The 18429-nt window shown below is 35.2% G+C and overlaps 1 protein-coding gene across 10 annotated transcripts in view; it reads left to right on the forward strand.

Annotated features, from left to right (window-relative positions):
* Window positions 1-18429, forward strand: part of GRIA4 (glutamate ionotropic receptor AMPA type subunit 4) — a 387746-nt gene that overhangs the window by 316901 nt on the left and 52416 nt on the right. For 9 of the 10 annotated variants that reach the window (XM_070077585.1, XM_017343621.3, XM_051819991.2 and 6 more), the window contains 2 exons: window positions 4036-4146; window positions 12708-12914. In XM_070077585.1, coding sequence (XP_069933686.1) covers window positions 4036-4146; window positions 12708-12914 — 318 coding nt within the window. Of the gene's footprint in view, window positions 1-4035; window positions 4147-5461; window positions 6666-12707; window positions 12915-18429 lie in introns of those variants that run through there. The other variant, XM_008262031.4, reaches the window with a different exon arrangement.

The raw sequence follows: 18429 nt of genomic DNA on the forward strand, positions 1-18429 counted from the left end.
CACCCACTCTAGCAGAACAGCCAGCAACCAGAAATAGGCCAATTTAAGCTGTGGAGCAGACAGATTACTCCAGAGGCTGGGGAAAATGTTGGCTGATGGGTGGGCAGAGGCGAGACAGGCCCAGCTTCCAGTGTACATCAGACCTTGCAAACTCAGCTGTTGAGGCTGAAGATTTTTAAAATGCAGGCATTCCATATTTTATAAAATGGTAAGAACCAAAAATGAAATGACTCCCTGTAAAACAAAGAATAATGGAAAAAGGAAGCTTATGGAACTCAGCAGTAAAATAAAGTGGCCTATTTACAGCACTGAATCTTTTCATGGCCTTTTGAGGCTTGATGGTAACAAGAATAAGGTTTTCAAGGAGAAAGTTTAAGAGTAAGTTGGGAGAGTGATGAAGAGAATTTCTTCTCACCAGCTGACATTCATCCAAGACTCTTTAAAGAAATATGAAGTGTAAAATGATGTAGAATCATCTGTCTTCGTTTTCCTGTGGCAACGATCAACTTGGGCACTCTGTCAGGAATATTAAACCTAAAAACGAGCTGCCATGAGAAACACTGTGCTGGTGAGACCAGGCAATATGTCTGAGAAGTGAGCAATCATTCTTGTAAATTGAACACATGCTGGCAAGGGAGTTATCTTTGAAAATAGATCAAAGATTCAACCCATCAGTTTGTCTCACTTCTGGAATAGGAGGACTGACTGAGAGTCTCATTAGGCATAAGCCACAAAGCCCTTTCTGAAGTCCTGGAATCTTCTCAACCATCCCTGCGACCCCTCCTCTACGCCCCTTGGCTCCAGAGGAAGTGGTCCAGAATGAGACTTGCATAGTTTCAAGTTTTCTTTGCTGTAAAAATATTATTGAGAGCAAGTTATCTGCCAGACACTGTCATGGAAAACAGATGTGCTTTTTTATTTATATCCTCGGGACAAATAGAAAATAAGTTGAATTTTTTTTCTCACTTTATAGAACAGAAAACAAAGGCTCAGGGATGCTCATCCATGTTCAGTTAAAAAAGGTGGAGCCAGAGTCAAAATCGAAATCCCTGGCGCTCCAGAGCACACTCCCTTGCTGCTCTGAACATCATCAGCCCCACTGCTTAGAGTTCTGTTTAGGGCTGGTGTGAGAATTAAACCACATTTTCCAGAACAGGCCTAGTCAAAATGACTCTCCAAAATAACAACTTTGAGCAGAATAGGAGCTCCTCATAGCTCATCATTCCGTACCCAATCCCTATGTTGCAGATCAAGAGATGTTGCCAACATCTTTTATTAGGGTTATGTTTGCACATAATTCTTATGGAGTCCAAAGAGAATCATTATTTTTCTGACATCCTTTGTCAGTTTAGGGGTTTTTTTTAAGGATTTATTTATTTAATTGAAAGGTAGAAACAGAGAGAGAGAGAGAGATCATCCATCCATTGATTCATTCTCCAAAAGACTACCAACAGCCATCACTGGGCCAGACCAAAGCCAGAAGAAAGGAACTCCATCCTGGTCTCCTACTTGGGTAGCAGAGGCAACTACTTGGGCCATTTTCTGTTGTCTTCTCAGTTGCATTAGCAAGAAGCTGGATCAGAAGTAGAGTACCCTGGACTTGAACTTGCACTCATATGTATCCTACAGTTGTAAGCAGTAGCTTAAAACACTACAGCATAATGCCAGCCCCAGTTTAATGACTTAAATACTTCCAGAAGTTGCTGTCACATTACAAAATCACTTTTCATCCACTTTGTATCTCTAGGGTAAATGACTGTTTCTTTATTTGATTAAAGAGGCCATGCATGGAAAATGTTCTTGGAAATTTTAAGTTGTAAAGAACAAGAGACAAACTTCATCTCACATGAGGTTCTAGGTCCAACTGTAGAATTCCTTTCTGTAGGAAGTGATCCCTTCTATGATCTTAGTTCCCAGAAAAATCATGGCCCGTGTGAAATCTACCATTAATAGAGCCCATCATCACAAAGTACAGCTTTATTTTTTTGTCAGAATTGCATATAGATAGCCAATACTATTATTTTCATTTGTTGATACTTCTGAATCATTAATCTTTGGGGGATGTGTGTTCGGGGGATCACTGTCAACCCACAGCTTAAATGCAGAATTTCAAGGCAGTATCTGAGGACTCTCCAAAATGTATCCCAGATGTGTGATTTTATTTTTTCTGTCATGGGATTCATTCATAAAGAAAAAGTGTCTTTCCGGAAAATGGGCTGTTGAGATCTGCAGGGTGGCTGTGCATTGATGGAATGCGAAACTGTAAAACCCATTTTCCTGTCATTTAGCTGTCGTGTGGAAAGGAGAGGATTACAGGAAGCAACGGATATTTTTTGAGTACATAGTAATTGGAAAGAGAGTGGATCCCTCAGGTATACTTGGGTTTCTTTTTTTTTTTTTTTTAAGATTTATTTTATTTGAAAGGCAGAGTTAGAGAGAGAGAAAGAGAGAGAGATTCCATCCACTGGTTCATTCCCCAAATGGCCTCAATGACTGGAGCTGGGCCAAGCCAAAGCCAGGAGCAAGAATCTTGATCCAGGTCTTCCTTGTGGGTGCAGGGGCCCAAGCACTTGGTTTCCCTGCTGGTTTCCCAGGCACATTAGCAGGTAGCTGGATTGGAAATGGAGCAATCATTACTTGAACCGGCACTCATATATAGAATGCCAGCAGCATCAGCCCTGATACACTAAATTTCTAAATTATTTTTTCATGTTAAATATCATATAGATACCAATTACAAATGGATTCACATGCACAATTGAAAATAATTGTTACATTTATATGTACTATAATTTTGGATCAAACCAAGAAGTATAGCAGCTACATTAATGAAGATCTCTTCTCTGTATCTATTCTGTTATTGAATCACATATGCAATACTTGTGCATAACACAGTGCCCATCTCTAAAATATTAAGGTTTATTTTATTTTAATGTGCCCATAAATAATAAAATGAAAGTTAAAACTTAGGGGAGGAAAGACAGACTTTGAAAACGTGTAGGAACAAGTAGTGAAAACAGATCATTGCACAAATACAGGCATGTTATTGGAGTCATCAATTAAACAAGTGCATCAAGAAATTCAAGAGGTTTAGCAAAATTAAGTGAACATCCCTTTGGAGAGGCTGTGTAGCATATTATGTGGATTTGAGGTCACATTGACTAGAGTTTTAAATTTTGGTCCCATTAAAATATAACCTTTTATAATTTATTAACTTTCCAAAATTGGTTCTCATCTCTAAAATATGGATAATTACAGCACTAACCTCTAAATTCACTCTATGTTTTAACTTTAGGTTGCTTATTTTAAAAGAGCACAGAGTGTAATGCCTGCTCACAGCAAGCATTCAGTATTTGGTAGCCATTGTTTTAGCTTAATGGTCTGCCTGGATCAAAGAATCCTAAATTTTTATTAAAATTCCATTGTGGTTTCCTACTTTTTAAAATGTTTAATTATTTCCCTTATTGTATGGAAAAATGTTTCACCTCTACATGAAAGAATAACAATGATTTTAAAATTTAAAAATGTAAATATAATTTTGAACATGAAAATATTATTTATTAATATTAATCACTAATGTAGTTAGCATTTTAGAAATGGTAAGCTTGTTATCTTGTAAATAGGTTAGAACAAACCATTTCTATATTGCTTTAAAAATATCTAAGTTCTTTTCCTTGAAAACGTACTGTGTATTTCCTTTTATAAATCCCCTTTACCATATACCTTATAACTACATTGATAAACTCATATAGCTAATATTATAGAATGCCAATCCACCTCACTACAGGGAGCAGCAACATAATTTCCAATGTCTTGGATACTCCATGACTGTAAATTACAAATTGCCAAGTGTGTGATAGGGCATCACTTTGAGTATCTGGAAAATTAGCTCATCATCAAATAATGAAAGTTCCACTTTTTTTATTTTCATTTAAAACTTGTCTTCATTACTTATTCATTTGTACTCCTTTCATCCCAAAAAGAACTAGAGTAAACTTTTAAAATACGTTTTCAAGTATTTTCTCTATTTGGCAGGTTGGTTACTGGAATGATATGGATAAATTAGTCTTGATTCAAGATGTACCCACTCTTGGGAATGACACAGCAGCTATTGAGAACAGAACAGTGGTTGTAACCACAATTATGGTAAGTTTTGGTATATGTTTTATGGTATTCCACTTTGTCCACAGGCAATTTTAGCTCCCCAGCTCACATGAACAGGCAGGGTAAAAGCTGAATCTTAGCATGGTGTCATGGGTGCTCTGATCCAGTCTACTGAGGCTTTGAATAGGGCTATCCTGAGCTTGAGTACTTCAGTACTTTTATTTGAATTATCTTTTTTTTTTTGCATTGTTCTTGGGAAAAATGCTCAGATGTTAAAAAAAAAAAAAAAAGAGAGACTGTCAAACTCTAGTTGGAAATGTATGAATGCTGAGACCCCAAAAGACAAAAAACAGTGAACATGAAAAAGATCAACAAGCAATCACATAAAAATGTCCAGTAGTAAACACCATATTATTGTTGTTAACATGTTGTTTTTTAAAACATCAATGTAATAGTATTTGATAGTATTTATAATTTTTGAGTAGTTTAGTCATTGAATAATGATTCGCATTGTCTGTTTACAACAGTGGAGATGTGAATGTGAAGATTTTAATGAGCATGGTTTATATAACTGAATACTTTATAAATTCATTTCATATTTATTTTTTATGTGAAAAGGACTTTTCACACCGATTATTTTTCTCACTGACCCATGAGGAATACAGAATATAATTTATTAGAATTCTAGAAATTAAGAAAAATATGAATGCTTCACTCAGTTACATCATAAAATGAAAAATAATTAAATTTTAAGACTTTTTTCAGAGCTTTTCTTGAAATTACCTTTTAAATAATAGAAAACCTTATGCATCTTTCTCTTTTGAAGCCAAACATGCCCTTTAGAGTCAATGCTAGTCAAAAGAGATCAACAATCGGTGACCTTTTCTATCTAACTTAAAGTTATATATGCTCAGCTCACTGTCTCTCCAAGCAAAACATATCTTTAATTATTTATGGAAACCATTACTCTAAATAACATGGTACCATTTTATGTAATTTTAGCTTTTAGCTTATATAACTTTAGTTTTAGGCTTTTAATAATATTGAATTGTTCCCAAAAATGACATTGAGGTCAAAAAAAATGAAAATACCAAGGAACAACTTTCGTATGTTGCCATTAGCTATGTCTGTGTTGCATCACCAGTTAGCAGCCTCATGTAATCTGTCAAGCCTTGATGGGAAGTTTATGATTTTAGAATGCAAAGCAACCAACAACAGTTTTGTGTAAACTTTCTTACTTAATTGTGTAATATTTGCATGGGACTTGAAAAGCAATATATATATATTTCTTTTCCTAAAAAAAAAAAAAGACACAGTCATGGAAAGTCATACTTCAGTACAGTCCTCCTCTTTTCAGCCTCTGATGAAGAATCCTATTTTAAGAAATTGATCAAGAAAGGAAAGAGTTCCACGCTGTTCGACCATTCCTAACTAAGGCTCCAGTATTGTTCTCCAGTGTAGTAAATTTAAGCTTATTTTTCTGTGGGATTCTTCTTGGATGATCAACTCTGGACTACCAAAAACAATTTTTTAAAAATTCTGTGACTTTTCTGAGAAACTAGAACAAAAGAAGAATTAATTCTCATCTTTCTCAAGAAAAGAGATTTTGAAAAAAAAAATCACTTAGCAATTCTGAGATATCAATTCCCCTATCTTGAAATGAGCTCGTTGTACGTGAAGGATGGAATTCTATCACTCCGATTTCCAAGGATAGGTTTTCTAAAGGCAAATATCTGAATTTGTGTGCTTGTTTTCTGGATACATATTCAATTGTTTTCTTATTTTTTTTTAAGTTTGCCTGTTTGTGAAATAAAGTATGTTAATGTACTTTATAGATACAGTGTAAAAAATCTCTTCTCCATCCCTCTTATTGAAGAGGCTGGACATATAATTCATAAAATTGAAATATTAAATTCTGCAAGCATGGCTAATTTTCAGGAAGCATGCTATCAAAAAATAACTAAGAATGCCTGAAAAATCCAACTGTCTCCTTTATATATTTGAAGAATATTCTGTAAAGTTATCTGTTGTTTGAAAGTCATGCCATTAGTATTTTTGCTATCAAAATAGTGTAATACTAGTATCTGTCTTTTTGTATAAAAGTGTAAATACATAATACCTCTAGTATTTGCAACTGGATAATTAATCATCAATTCAAAAAGACATACCAAAGTCTTTTGCTTGAAAGTGTTCTTCGTATTTGCTTTTATTGAAAATGGTAGCGCAGGACGTATGACATTTCTACCACTTCATTCATTTTTGAAAGAAATAAGATTCTTTGTAGATGAATGACATATTGGCACCTGCATGTAATAATTCCTCAAATTCAATTGAAAACTCCCAATACAGATGGAGATGGATAAACATTGTAATATGTGCAATGCAGATATCTATATTCAAAAAAAAAAAGCTGAGAGTGAGCACTGGAAATCATTCATTTTGATAGAAAATGATATGGTGTTATTGTTCAATTTGTTGTTCCTTTGTGTATGCTGTTACTGACATGTTGATACACTGTAATGATATATACTATTCTTAAATAAAATTGATTGAGAAATTCAGTTATTCACTCATAAATATTTATTGAGCGTCTGCTATGTGCTAGGGACAGTTACTGGCCCTGGGGGTGTCAGGGAAGAAAACAGACAAAAAGCCAGCATTCAGTGGAAGTTAATGTTCAAGTGAGAGAAAGCAGATAAGAAAACTAATTAATGATTATATTAGCTATCACTCTTAATACCATGTGGCATTAGCTTTTTATGCTGTTGAGTTTTTTCTTAAAATAGTGTGGTATATTTATAATGTGACCTTAACTTTAATGATGAATTTATTCTACCTGAATGTAGTCATTCTGAATGTAACTAAATTTAGATAGAAATAAAATTAGAAATATCTTTTTAAGCCTTATTAACTAAAATTTTTCTAAAATTTGTAATATTCATGACCATACTGAATGTACTTTTTGCATTCAGAGGAATGATTCCTGTAAACAGCCTAAGAAAGTCAAATCTGCCATGATATTTGGGTAAGTGTAGCAATAAAGGGTGAAATAGCAGACAGTAGATATTCCAGAGGGAAGAAGGAAGCAGTTTCTTTTGTAATCTCACTATGTTCTTTGGTCATTGCATTCTCTCAAGGAGAGAGGCAATGAATTTCAGACAAGCCTTTTTTTCCTCAAAGCTTTACAACTGAGTTTAAATGATGCTAATAACACATTACTCATCTAAGAAAGTATTTCTTACCATCTTATAACAATCCTTTAGGAAAATTTTTGAAAAAGCCAATTTGTTCTCTAAAGCATTGGAATTACATTAGAAATCTAAAAGCAATTTTATTTCACATGACCTTTCAAGAAGTTACTTTTCATAATTTTTTAAAGATTCATTTATGTATTTGAAAGTTAGAGTTACAGATAGAGAGAAGGAGAGACAGACAAGGAGAGAAAGAGAGAGAGAGAGAGAGATAGAATATCTTTCATCTACTGGTTCACAACCACATGGCCACAACAGCCAGGGCTGGGCCAGGCTGAAACAAGGAGCCAGGAACTTCATCCAGGTCTCCCACATGGATACAGGGGCTCAAGCACTTGGGCTGTCTTCCACTTCTTTCCCAGGTGTAACAGTAGGGAGCTGGATTGCAGCTTGGACTCAAACTGGCACCTAGTGGGATACTGGCATCACATGCAGCCCCACGCATTTTAGTTTCTAGTGAGATTTTTGAAATTTTATATCTATAAAATTTTGTACATGCATTCTATATATAAAGGTGCATATATAACATACAATACATGTACATCCAAATATATGTATATGTGTGCATATTAAAAAAATAAAAATGTACTTATTTTCTTCCTTGTAGTAAATCTCTTCCACAATATAAAATCTCTCCCACCAAGGGACTTATAGCTCAATTAGCTTTTAAGTAAAATTGTTTAAGTCAAACTCAAAATTCTGTATCTGCTAAATTTACTCATTTTTTAATCATTGAATAATAACATCTTAATTTCTACCTTTAAGAATTTTACCCATGATATAAACTATCTTCAGGACTCTTTGGAGAAAAACAACTATCCACATAGAAAATAAGTTTGATGTTATTAATTTCATTTTAACTGTTTGTAATAGTAATGGCAATTATTATATTCTTGATGTTTTGGAAATCTTGAAGTCTTTCTAGTAAATATCTTGTTTCAATGGTTTCACTTTTGATAAACACACATAATACAAAAAATTCTCAGTGGAAAAGCATACTTTATTAATTAAAAATCATCTTAATTCATTTACACAAACATTTTCATAAGCAAAACCTAATGTAGCAGCCTCTGAGTTATTTCTTTCCTGAAATAGTAGAGTATATGTAGAACACCATCCATTGTGGAAGTTGTCTTGCTGAACTCATAGTCTCTGAGAAGTAATGCCTTTAAAATAACTTTTAAGGAATCATTGTTCCATGGAGCACAGTAGTTGATACTAAAGATGGAAGTTATACTCTTGAGGCAGAAGTAAGGAGTTCTCACTGTACTGCTTCTCTGATCCTTCCATTTTTGTTAACAAACACATGGGCCGGCGCCGCGGCTCAACAGGCTAATCCTCCGCCTTGCGGCCAGAACACCAGGTTCTAGTCCCGGTCAGGGCACCGGATTCTGTCCCGGTTGCCCCTCTTCCAGGCCAGCTCACTGCTATGGCCCGGGAGTGCAGTGGAGGATGGCCCAAGTGCTTGGGCCCTGCACCCCAGGGGAGACCAGGAGAAGCACCTGGCTCCTGCCTTCAGATCAGCGCGATGCGCTGGCCGCAGCGCGCTGGCCGCGGCGGCCATTGGAGGGTGAACCAACAGCAAAAAGGAAGACCTTTTCTCCGTCTCTCTCTCTCTCACTGTCCACTCTGCCTGTCAAAAAAAAAAAAAAAACAGTTAAACACTTGGGACTCTCTAATCTACTGTAAAAGATACCCCACAAATCCCTAGAATCCTAGAATCCACTTTTAATACCTTGAAAAGATTTGGTATTTTCTTTACCTATAGTAGACACCAAACTTCATGTTAAATATCCCCAGGATGCCCTCAGGCAGCTTATCAGATCGGGGCAGATGAGGCAGTTAGAAGACTGATGAGGATGTGCTACTCTTTTAGATTTGATGTGAAAGAAAAGCAAAATGAGAGACACTCAAAGGAACTAGGCAGCTAGAGCTGAGCTGCCATGAAATCCTTTGGTCAGGAAGAGCCTAGCCTTGCTCTGCCTTTGCTCCTCCTGCCTCCCAGAGTGCAGTCACCATATTTTTCCATGCACCATGCATCACTTATCCTGAAATCTCAACAATTACTTATCTGCTAGTGTGAAAATCCAAGCTTAATATCTAATCACCAACTTCAGTAAGCTAAAGGTCTTCCTGATCTTGATTGGTTTGCTTGGAAGGAAACAAAGAACTGATGGGTCTCTGTTGTCCAAGAGGAAAATAGAAAAAACAATAAATACATAAATATTTTACTCATATTTACATAATTCTGCTTCAGAAGAGGATGACCTAGTATTTACTTATATTTACTTCCCTTTTGAAGACCAAATCAGAAATTCTAGTATGACCACTTACATTGATATTCTCATGTAACACTAAAAACCAGAGCCTCTTTATAGTTATTGAGTGCTTTCTATGTGCATATGATGAAGATAAATGGAAAGTTGCTTCCAACATTGCTTAATTCAAAAAAAAAGAAATCAATTCACTAAAAATTCAGAAATGCATTTATTGAATCTTGTTCCCTCTATTGTTAACTTGTCTAAAATCTCAATAAGTTTCACCTGTTTTGATGGGCAACATCTTCAAAAATGTCCAGATATTTTCATATGTAGGCTCAGCTCACACGTCTGTCACTTGTTATCTCTGTAAAATGGAACAATTTGCTTAACTTCTCTGTGTCTTAATTTTTCCATCTGCAGATTGGGAAATGTCCACCTCACAATGTTAATGTGAAAAGTAAATAAAAGTTCACACTTAAAGAACTGAGCCTTGTACCTCAAAGTGTAGGCAGTAATTAAGTCAGAGCTATTATTGTCTTTCATCTTAGATTGTGTTATTATTCTCCACCACTCATACTCCTTCACACTTATTACAAAGAATATATGGTGATATTGACCCTAAGAAGACTAGGGGTATACCTTACTTATTTTTGTGTATCTCTCTCAGAAAACTTCTTGGTACGCAGTAGCTCTTTAGCAATTTTTTAAAAAAATAAACTGATGACTCTTAGTTAAACAAATTGTTCACTAAATAAAGTAGATGAAATTTAGCAAACTAGATTATTTTCTACCTAGAGAAACTTCTACATACAAAATAATTAAGTAATGTCTATATTTAAGGGCTAAGACACTTAAGTGTTCTAATATTCCAGATACTTTAGAACTTACTTTCAACCTTATTAATAAATGGGAGTCTTAGCTAGACTCCTTTTGAATAACTCCTAAGCTTGTTATCTTTTCAGATGAGAGCTGTAGAGACATTTCAATTTGAATGTTAGGCATTTCACAGATAATGTGGCACTTGCTTTTTTTCACATGATCTTCCAAATTGTAATTATCCTATTATAAAAGTAGAAAATGAATTACTTCACAATGATGTACATGTTGTAGTAGATTTTAGAAATTAACAGTACTTTCCATCAACTTGCCAATCTTCATGATCACATAATTTCCAAAACTCTTTATATTTACAAACCATTTTCCATAAGCTAACAATTCTTCTGTCTTTACAGCAGAGATAACTAATTATTTTAATTTTGTAGATGAAGAAACTCTCTTTCCCAATTCCACTGTTAGAATATTCATCAAATTCAAAGAAATCAGACTGCTAAGTCACTTGGCCCTGCAGGATTGAAGAAGAGTGCACGGCTCATTCCTGGCCAGTTTCCCACTCTAGAATTATTGAGGTCATCTATAATGGAAAATAAAATATCACATAATTTACATTTTTATTAATTTTTAAATGACTTTTTACATTTACAAGTACTTACAAGCAAAATCAGAATTAATGTAGACCTCCATGTTGTACAAAGTAAAAGACCTAATCCAGAGTTCCAAGAGCAAATTCAGCTTTTCCAATTATGAATTTTCTGGGGAAAAAAAGATTCTTCAAAGAGCTTACTACAGGAATGTTTTGTCTTCTTCTTCTTCTTTTTTTTTTTTTTTTTTTTTTTTTTTTGACAGGCAGAGTGGACAGTGTGAGAGAGAGACAGAGAGAAAGGTCTTCCTTTTTGCCGTTGGTTCACCCTTCAATGGCCGCCGCTGCAGCCGGCGCAGCGCGCTGATCCGATGGCAGGAGCCAGGATCCAGGTGCTTTTCCTGGTCTCCCATGGGGTGCAGGGCCCAGGCACCTGGGCCATCCTCCACTGCACTCCCTGGCCATAGCAGAGAGCTGGCCTGGAAGAGGGGCAACCGGGACAGAATCCGGCGCCCTGACCGGGACTAGAACCCGGTGTGCCGGCGCCGCAAGGCGGAGGATTAGCCTATTGAGCCACAGCGCCGGCTCTACAGGAATGTTTTGTAAAACATACAGTTTTTTAAAATGTAAATACATCATCCTAGTAATACAGTGGCCAAAGGAGGCCATTCTTTGTCTCTAAATGATTGGAAAAACTGAGATGTGATCAGCAGATCTCTTCATATCACATGTTCATCAGGCCTATCCATTGGTTGGTGGTGTCATGCATCACTTACAAAATCAAGTGCTTTATTGCTAACATGTCTGTTTAGCTCACACCTGTAAGTTGTGTGTGTTTTAACTGAAAACCATCAAAGAAATTCTAGCCAATGGCAAGCTCTTTCATTGTATATGGATTTTCGTAATAATTCTTTATTCTGTTTTCTGTCTCATTTGTTTAGAAAACTAAATGGGACTATCACTTAAAGCGTAAACTCATCACAACTGGAGGAAGATTATTAGTGTCCATTAGGGACATATTTTATAATATAGTTAAAATTCATAATTCACAAAACCTATACTAGACATTAAGAAAGCACATTTAAGGCAAGTAACTAACTTTAAAAAATGTTAAATTCATTTCTTCTTGACTAATTATGTAGCAGATGCTTAGTCTGAGAGAGCATTTTGCAAAACACTAGCAATCCAATACAAATCATAGAGCCCTTTTCCTGAAAGAAGGTACTGTTAAGTGTGGCTAAACAAGAAGCAGAATACTGACATATTTGAACTTCCGTGAATCTTTCGTTACATGAACATGACTACTAAATAGTCTTTAATTTCATAAGATGTTTTGGGAATATTAATTTCATTGTCAAAGAAGGTAACAAGCTTCTTCAGAATATTAGTAAGGAACATTTTCCCTATCACAATCACAATGCTAGGTATGTAATAATATTCTATAGAAAATTATTTTGTAAGATTTTACTTTCATTATACAATGTAAAGCAATTTAATATACTTATAAGTATCCTTACATATTTACCTGTTTTTTATTGATGTCTAGCCACACAAAATCAATATGTGTGCCAATACTAAATAAACTTTTTGTTAAATTTTGAAATTGGAGCGTTACATAAAGGCTTGTGAATGTTCTGTAATTTCTCCTTTACAGTTCTACTTCTCTCATTATAGGAATCCCCATATGTTATGTACAAGAAAAATCATGAAATGTTTGAAGGAAATGACAAGTATGAAGGATACTGTGTAGATTTGGCATCTGAAATTGCAAAACATATTGGTATCAAGTATAAAATTGCCATTGTCCCTGATGGAAAATATGGAGCAAGGGATGCAGACACAAAAATCTGGAATGGGATGGTAGGAGAACTTGTTTATGGGGTAAGCAAATCCATTTATTGAAGAATTTACTTACATAAACCTGTAATTTCTTTTCACATGGACACACACCAACATTTAAGTGTCTATTACTGTTATATTTTAATTTGCAGCTTCTTTCAAAGAGGCATTTTCAAGTGTTTCTCTATTCCATTAATAATGCAATTCACAAACAATGAAATAAACTGACACTTGGTAACTTCAAAATTAGAAAAGAGGTAAAAATTCAGAATATGCTGTCCTTTTAAAAAAAATGACTTCAGGATACATGGTGACTGTACCCTTAAGGTTGATGGTGATATTAATTGCAGGAAGAGATTTCATGTAATAGTATAAAGTTTCTCATTATTTTGTCAAGTTCTTTATATCCCTATTGTTTATAATTTCTCTTAAGCATTTTTTGAGTAATTAATGAAACACTCACTACTGTGGCTTCTATTAGAAGATTCTTGTAATTCTACTGAGCTCAATAAATTTAAACCTTATGTAATTCCATCATTTTTAAAGTAGCTTACACACAGCAAAGCAAAAGCTAGAATTTATCCTGGAGCAGATCGCAATGAAGCACACCATGCCCTTCCCTTGAGTACAGCAGATAGTGAGGGTACACATTCATAGCCAAGGGCAAGTACAGCATAGATGTTCTTGCCTGAATGAACAAGGCCAAGGTCAGTCTCTTCAGCTATCACTGTGAAGTGTTAAAATCAAACACTGTTATCAAATGCTGTTGTTGGTATGATATTTCAAAAGTCTAGAAACCAAAACTGCAATTGACGGTAAGCTCTATTCATCTTGTAACCAGTAAAAGTAACATACACATGAAATGCATTCTCAGATTTCCTAAAAGTCAATTCATATTTCACAGATTTCACCTTCAAAGCATATTCAGTCTGATTAATTCTCACAAGACTCCTTTGAAATGAAGAATTACACAGAGAGCCATCTTCGTCCAGAAGAAGTCTAGATAGATTCTGAACATAATGCAAATCCACAGAGGGACTCACTTTCCCAGCCTGAGCTGCAATTCAATAATTTCATGATTCTGCATCCTGCTTTTCAGACCGTGAAGCAATGAACATTTTCCGCACAGTACAGTATAGTAGCTAAAACCTCAGCAGAAAGAGGAAATTGTTTGACATTATAAAGCAATCAGTTAGTTTTATATCCATAGGAAAGAACTGCTGACTGCTTAGGTGACCCCAGATGAAGGGGAAAATGCATTTTTTAAAAAAAGCAAAACATAGTTTACCACAGGATTCATTGATAGTTTCATATAGACTTTTTGTTGCAAAGAAAAAGAGTTCCTAAAGCATTTCTTCTATGGTTATTATTTTTAACATTTGATACAGTAAGAACATTTTAGATATAATGTTATCAAAGTTATTAGAACTATGGATCAGTCATCCCTTATCCAAAATGCTTGGAACCAGAAGTTTTTCAGATTTTGCCTTTTTTTTCATATTTTAAGATTTGCATATACATGAAAATATAGCTTGGGGATGACACTCAAAGCTAAACATGATGCTCATTTATGTTTCTTGCATACCATATGCATGCAACCAGAGGAAATTTAATAAATATTTTTAATACTTTTCCATAAAAAAATTTGTGGACATTAGTGGGTTTTGACTACAACCTGCCACATGAGATCAGATATGGATTTTGTAACTTGTGGTTTCATGTCCGTGTTCAAAGAATTTCAGATTTTGGAGCTTTCCAAATTAGGAATTTCCAACCTGTACAGTAATTAATTTCCTTTAGAAAACACTATTGAGTGTTTCATCTCAAGAAAACATAATTGGATTAGCAGTTAGTTATCGGCAGCATAACTAACCTGAGTTACTTTCTGGGACATTTTTTATATATTTCCCCTATAACGTTCTTACCCACCAGTCAGCCCAGGCCTATCCCTTTTCAAGTATTCTGTTCATGTTTTATTTGGGAAGAATTGTTCAAATAAAGAAAACAGATGATATGAAAAGAGAAACATCAACTAAGGATCTAATAGATGTGGAGAGAAATTTAAAAAAGAAAAAGAAGCATCATTAGCGACAACAAAATATTGTATCAGTAATATACATGTAACAATAACTAAAAGTCTCACAGTCAAGTTCTCAAGGAGAGCAAGACATCATTATCATGCTCACTCATCAGCCAGTGTGTGAGTATTTAAAATCTTTGTGTCACCAATTGAGCTGACCGCTTTTGTTCCCAAAGGGATCTTCCTCCACATCTCTTATTCTTCCCACAGATTTAATACTTTTCTCTTCTGCCTCTCAATTCTTACTACTTTCTTTCTTACTGCTAACACATACATGAATATTGGGGTCCCAACATGCTAGGTAAACTCAATCCATTCTCTTCTAGCAGACAAAGACTATTATAAGGCAAAGTGATTCATTTTGAATCTGTTTTGTTTAGTCTTTGCAAGCTTTGTCACTATAATTGCTATGAGTAGATTGTGAAACACTGTCCTGATAGCCAGCACACCACCACAAGGGGACCGAGAAGCAAAGACTGCTTTTAGCTTCTCAGGTCTTTCTGCAGTCACACTACGCACTGCAGCAGGTTCACCCTGACTTCCTGTGTGTGATGCTCTGGAGCCTTCTCCTGAACCCTGCCTTCCGTGATGTGTTTGTGTGTTGGGGTGAAGGGGGAGTGCTATTTCAGTCTGACAGAATGTTCCTCACGGTTATTCCGTTGGCCCACTAGCGCTTCTGCATAGATTCATGAGCCTCACTCCAATGATGCTCAAGAACCCAAATCGCATCCAGTTCTTCAAAGACATATTTTATGCACTTAATTTTGGGAATCACTAGTAATGAAAAATGGCATGCACAGAGAATATATATATATATATATATATATCCTGTTTAGTGGTCTCTTGGGAAAATCTCAGACTTCAAAAGTGTCCCTAACCAAACAGTGTTGTCACCACCATCATCCAATGTATCCTTCCACTGTAGTTTTCTGAGCTCGGCACACTTCATCTCCTCTTATGTGTCTTTCCTTTAAGACTCTCATGAGGGGTAACTTGCATACAAGATACACTATACAGAGTAATGTAATATGTGAAAGGCAGCATTTCAAGTTGATGACAGGATGCAGTATTTATTTACTGCTGTTGAAACACCAAAAAAATGGAAAATTAATTCTGTAACATTTAATCATGAAATATACCAAATAAATTTCACAGGGATTATAGGTACTAAAATGAAATATAAGTATGTAATACTGATATTGGAAAGATTTTTCTAAACCATGAAACTGAAAGCTGAAAAAAAATAACATAATCTTATAAGGCAACAACCAAATTTAAAATATATATATGTTATAATAAAACATCTGAACTAAGTTATGGAAATGAGACAATTGATGAATAGGGAAAAGACTTGTTCATTTATGGGAAATAAAGGTTGGTATTGTTAATATATTGAAAAGCACTTACAAATTAGGAAATAAAAGTAATAGGCCATATGGGAAAATTATGATGGGTAATATATAAAGAAGTAAAAGTAGCTGTTTATAAAAACAAATTCAAATTAATTCAATGGGATTTAAGTTTCCATACAAAAAAATAGTAACAAAAAATAAGAATAAAGATAAACAGATGTTCTACAGGGTTCAGAGTTGCACATACTTTCACATAGTGCTGGTGACAGTAGAATTTTGCATCATCTTCCTCAAGAAAAGTTGGACAAAATATATTAATAGCATTAAAATGGTCATTAGAACAATAATTCTACTTCTAGAAATTTATCTTAAATAATTGAGATATGTATGCAGACTGATCTTCAAAAATGTTCATAATATCACTGTTTCAAATTGTGTAAAACTGGAAAAAATAGAAATATCCCTTAAAAATAAGAAATTGAGTAAATTTTGAGATTTTCACATGATAGAATATTTGCAACCATTGAAACTTGTATGTTGAAATGAAGAAGTGCTTATCATATTCTTTTGAGAAAAGGAATTATAAAATATCATGTTCTTGGCTGGTGCCACGGCTCACTAGGCTAATCCTCCGCCTTGCGGTGCCAGCACACCGGGTTCTAGCCCCAGTCGGGGCGCCAGAGTCTGTCCCAGTTACCCCTCTTCCAGGCCAGCTCTCTGCTATGGCCCAGGAGTGCAGTGGAAGATGGCCCAAGTCCTTGGGCCCTGAACCCGCATGGGAGACCAAGATAAGCACATGGCTCCTGGCTTCGGATCAGCGCAATGCGCCGGCCGCAGCACGCTGGCCGCGGCGGCCATTGAAGGGTGAACCAACGGCAAAAAGGAAGACCTTTTCTCCATCTCTCTCTCTCTCACTGTCCACTCTGCCTGTCAAAAATAAAATAAAATAAAATATCATGTTCTGTTTATTGCATTGAAAAAAGAAAAATAACATTCACAGAGCAAAGTCTAATAAGGCATATAGAAAGAATAAGTGGTCAAAATAAGATAACTTTTCCTGTTTTGCTGTGTCTGTTTTTAAACTAATTTATAGCTAGTTCTTTTATCACTTGTTTAAGGAAAATTATACAAATAATAACTAGGGAAAATAACAATGCATCAGTGATGGTTCTGTCTGTTATTTGTGTGGGCATTTATTATGCAAGCAAAGTTTATTCCCATGTAAAGGCATATAGAGTCAATTCTAAGCAACTGGGTGGAGAGCATGATCACAAGGTACCTCCCCTATCTTAACAAACCACTTGCCCTTGCATCAAGCTGCAGGTCATTGTACCAAACCAGGGGCTGAGTGACAGCCACTTTGTAAGCACACAAATGTCCAGCTATGCTTCTGAGTCCATGTTGATGCCAAATAATTTTCTTTTGAAATACGTAATCAAACCCCCTTTTCATTTGTAGATAGTTTTTATACCTCCATATATTTCATTTTGTTTGAGAGGTTACATGATTGAATGAATCCCAGACTCAAATCCCAGAGCTGCTGTGATATGTAAAACTCCTCTCTGACTCTGTTTCAGCATCTACAGGAGGCCATTACAATGGTTCTATCAGTATCAGAAAGAGAATCCTTCTATAGGTGTTCACTATTCTCATGTTCAGGTTTTCAATACATAACCACATTAAAACTATAAGGTAATCAAGAGAGCATCCTCATTTAGAGCTACAAAAACAGTTTCAAAAAATTTGCTCAAAATCACAGAACTCTGAAAATGGAAGTGTTGTTTTCTAATCATAATAACTGAAATTGAATCTACTGTTTTCCAAATTCCTTTTTAAAAACTGAGAGTAGAAGATCAAAGTATGTGAACAGCAAGAAATAAATGCTAATATCTAGATTTTTTGTGTGTGTGCATTGAATTGGAAATTGTGGTCAAATAATGGGTTTTCTTTTATCATACAAACACAGACTTTATGATCAGTTTTCTCATAGCTGAAAAGGAATAACAAAGAACTCTTTCCAATTTGCAATTCATAATATTAAGAGATAGTCAAATAATAAATCAGTGGCAACATTTCAAATGAAACAGAAACGACTGCAACATAGTAGCAATCCTGGCCAAGAAAT

The sequence above is a fragment of the Oryctolagus cuniculus genome, chromosome 1, assembly GCF_964237555.1.
Source record: "Oryctolagus cuniculus chromosome 1, mOryCun1.1, whole genome shotgun sequence".
In the NCBI taxonomy this organism is placed as follows: domain Eukaryota; kingdom Metazoa; phylum Chordata; class Mammalia; order Lagomorpha; family Leporidae; genus Oryctolagus; species Oryctolagus cuniculus.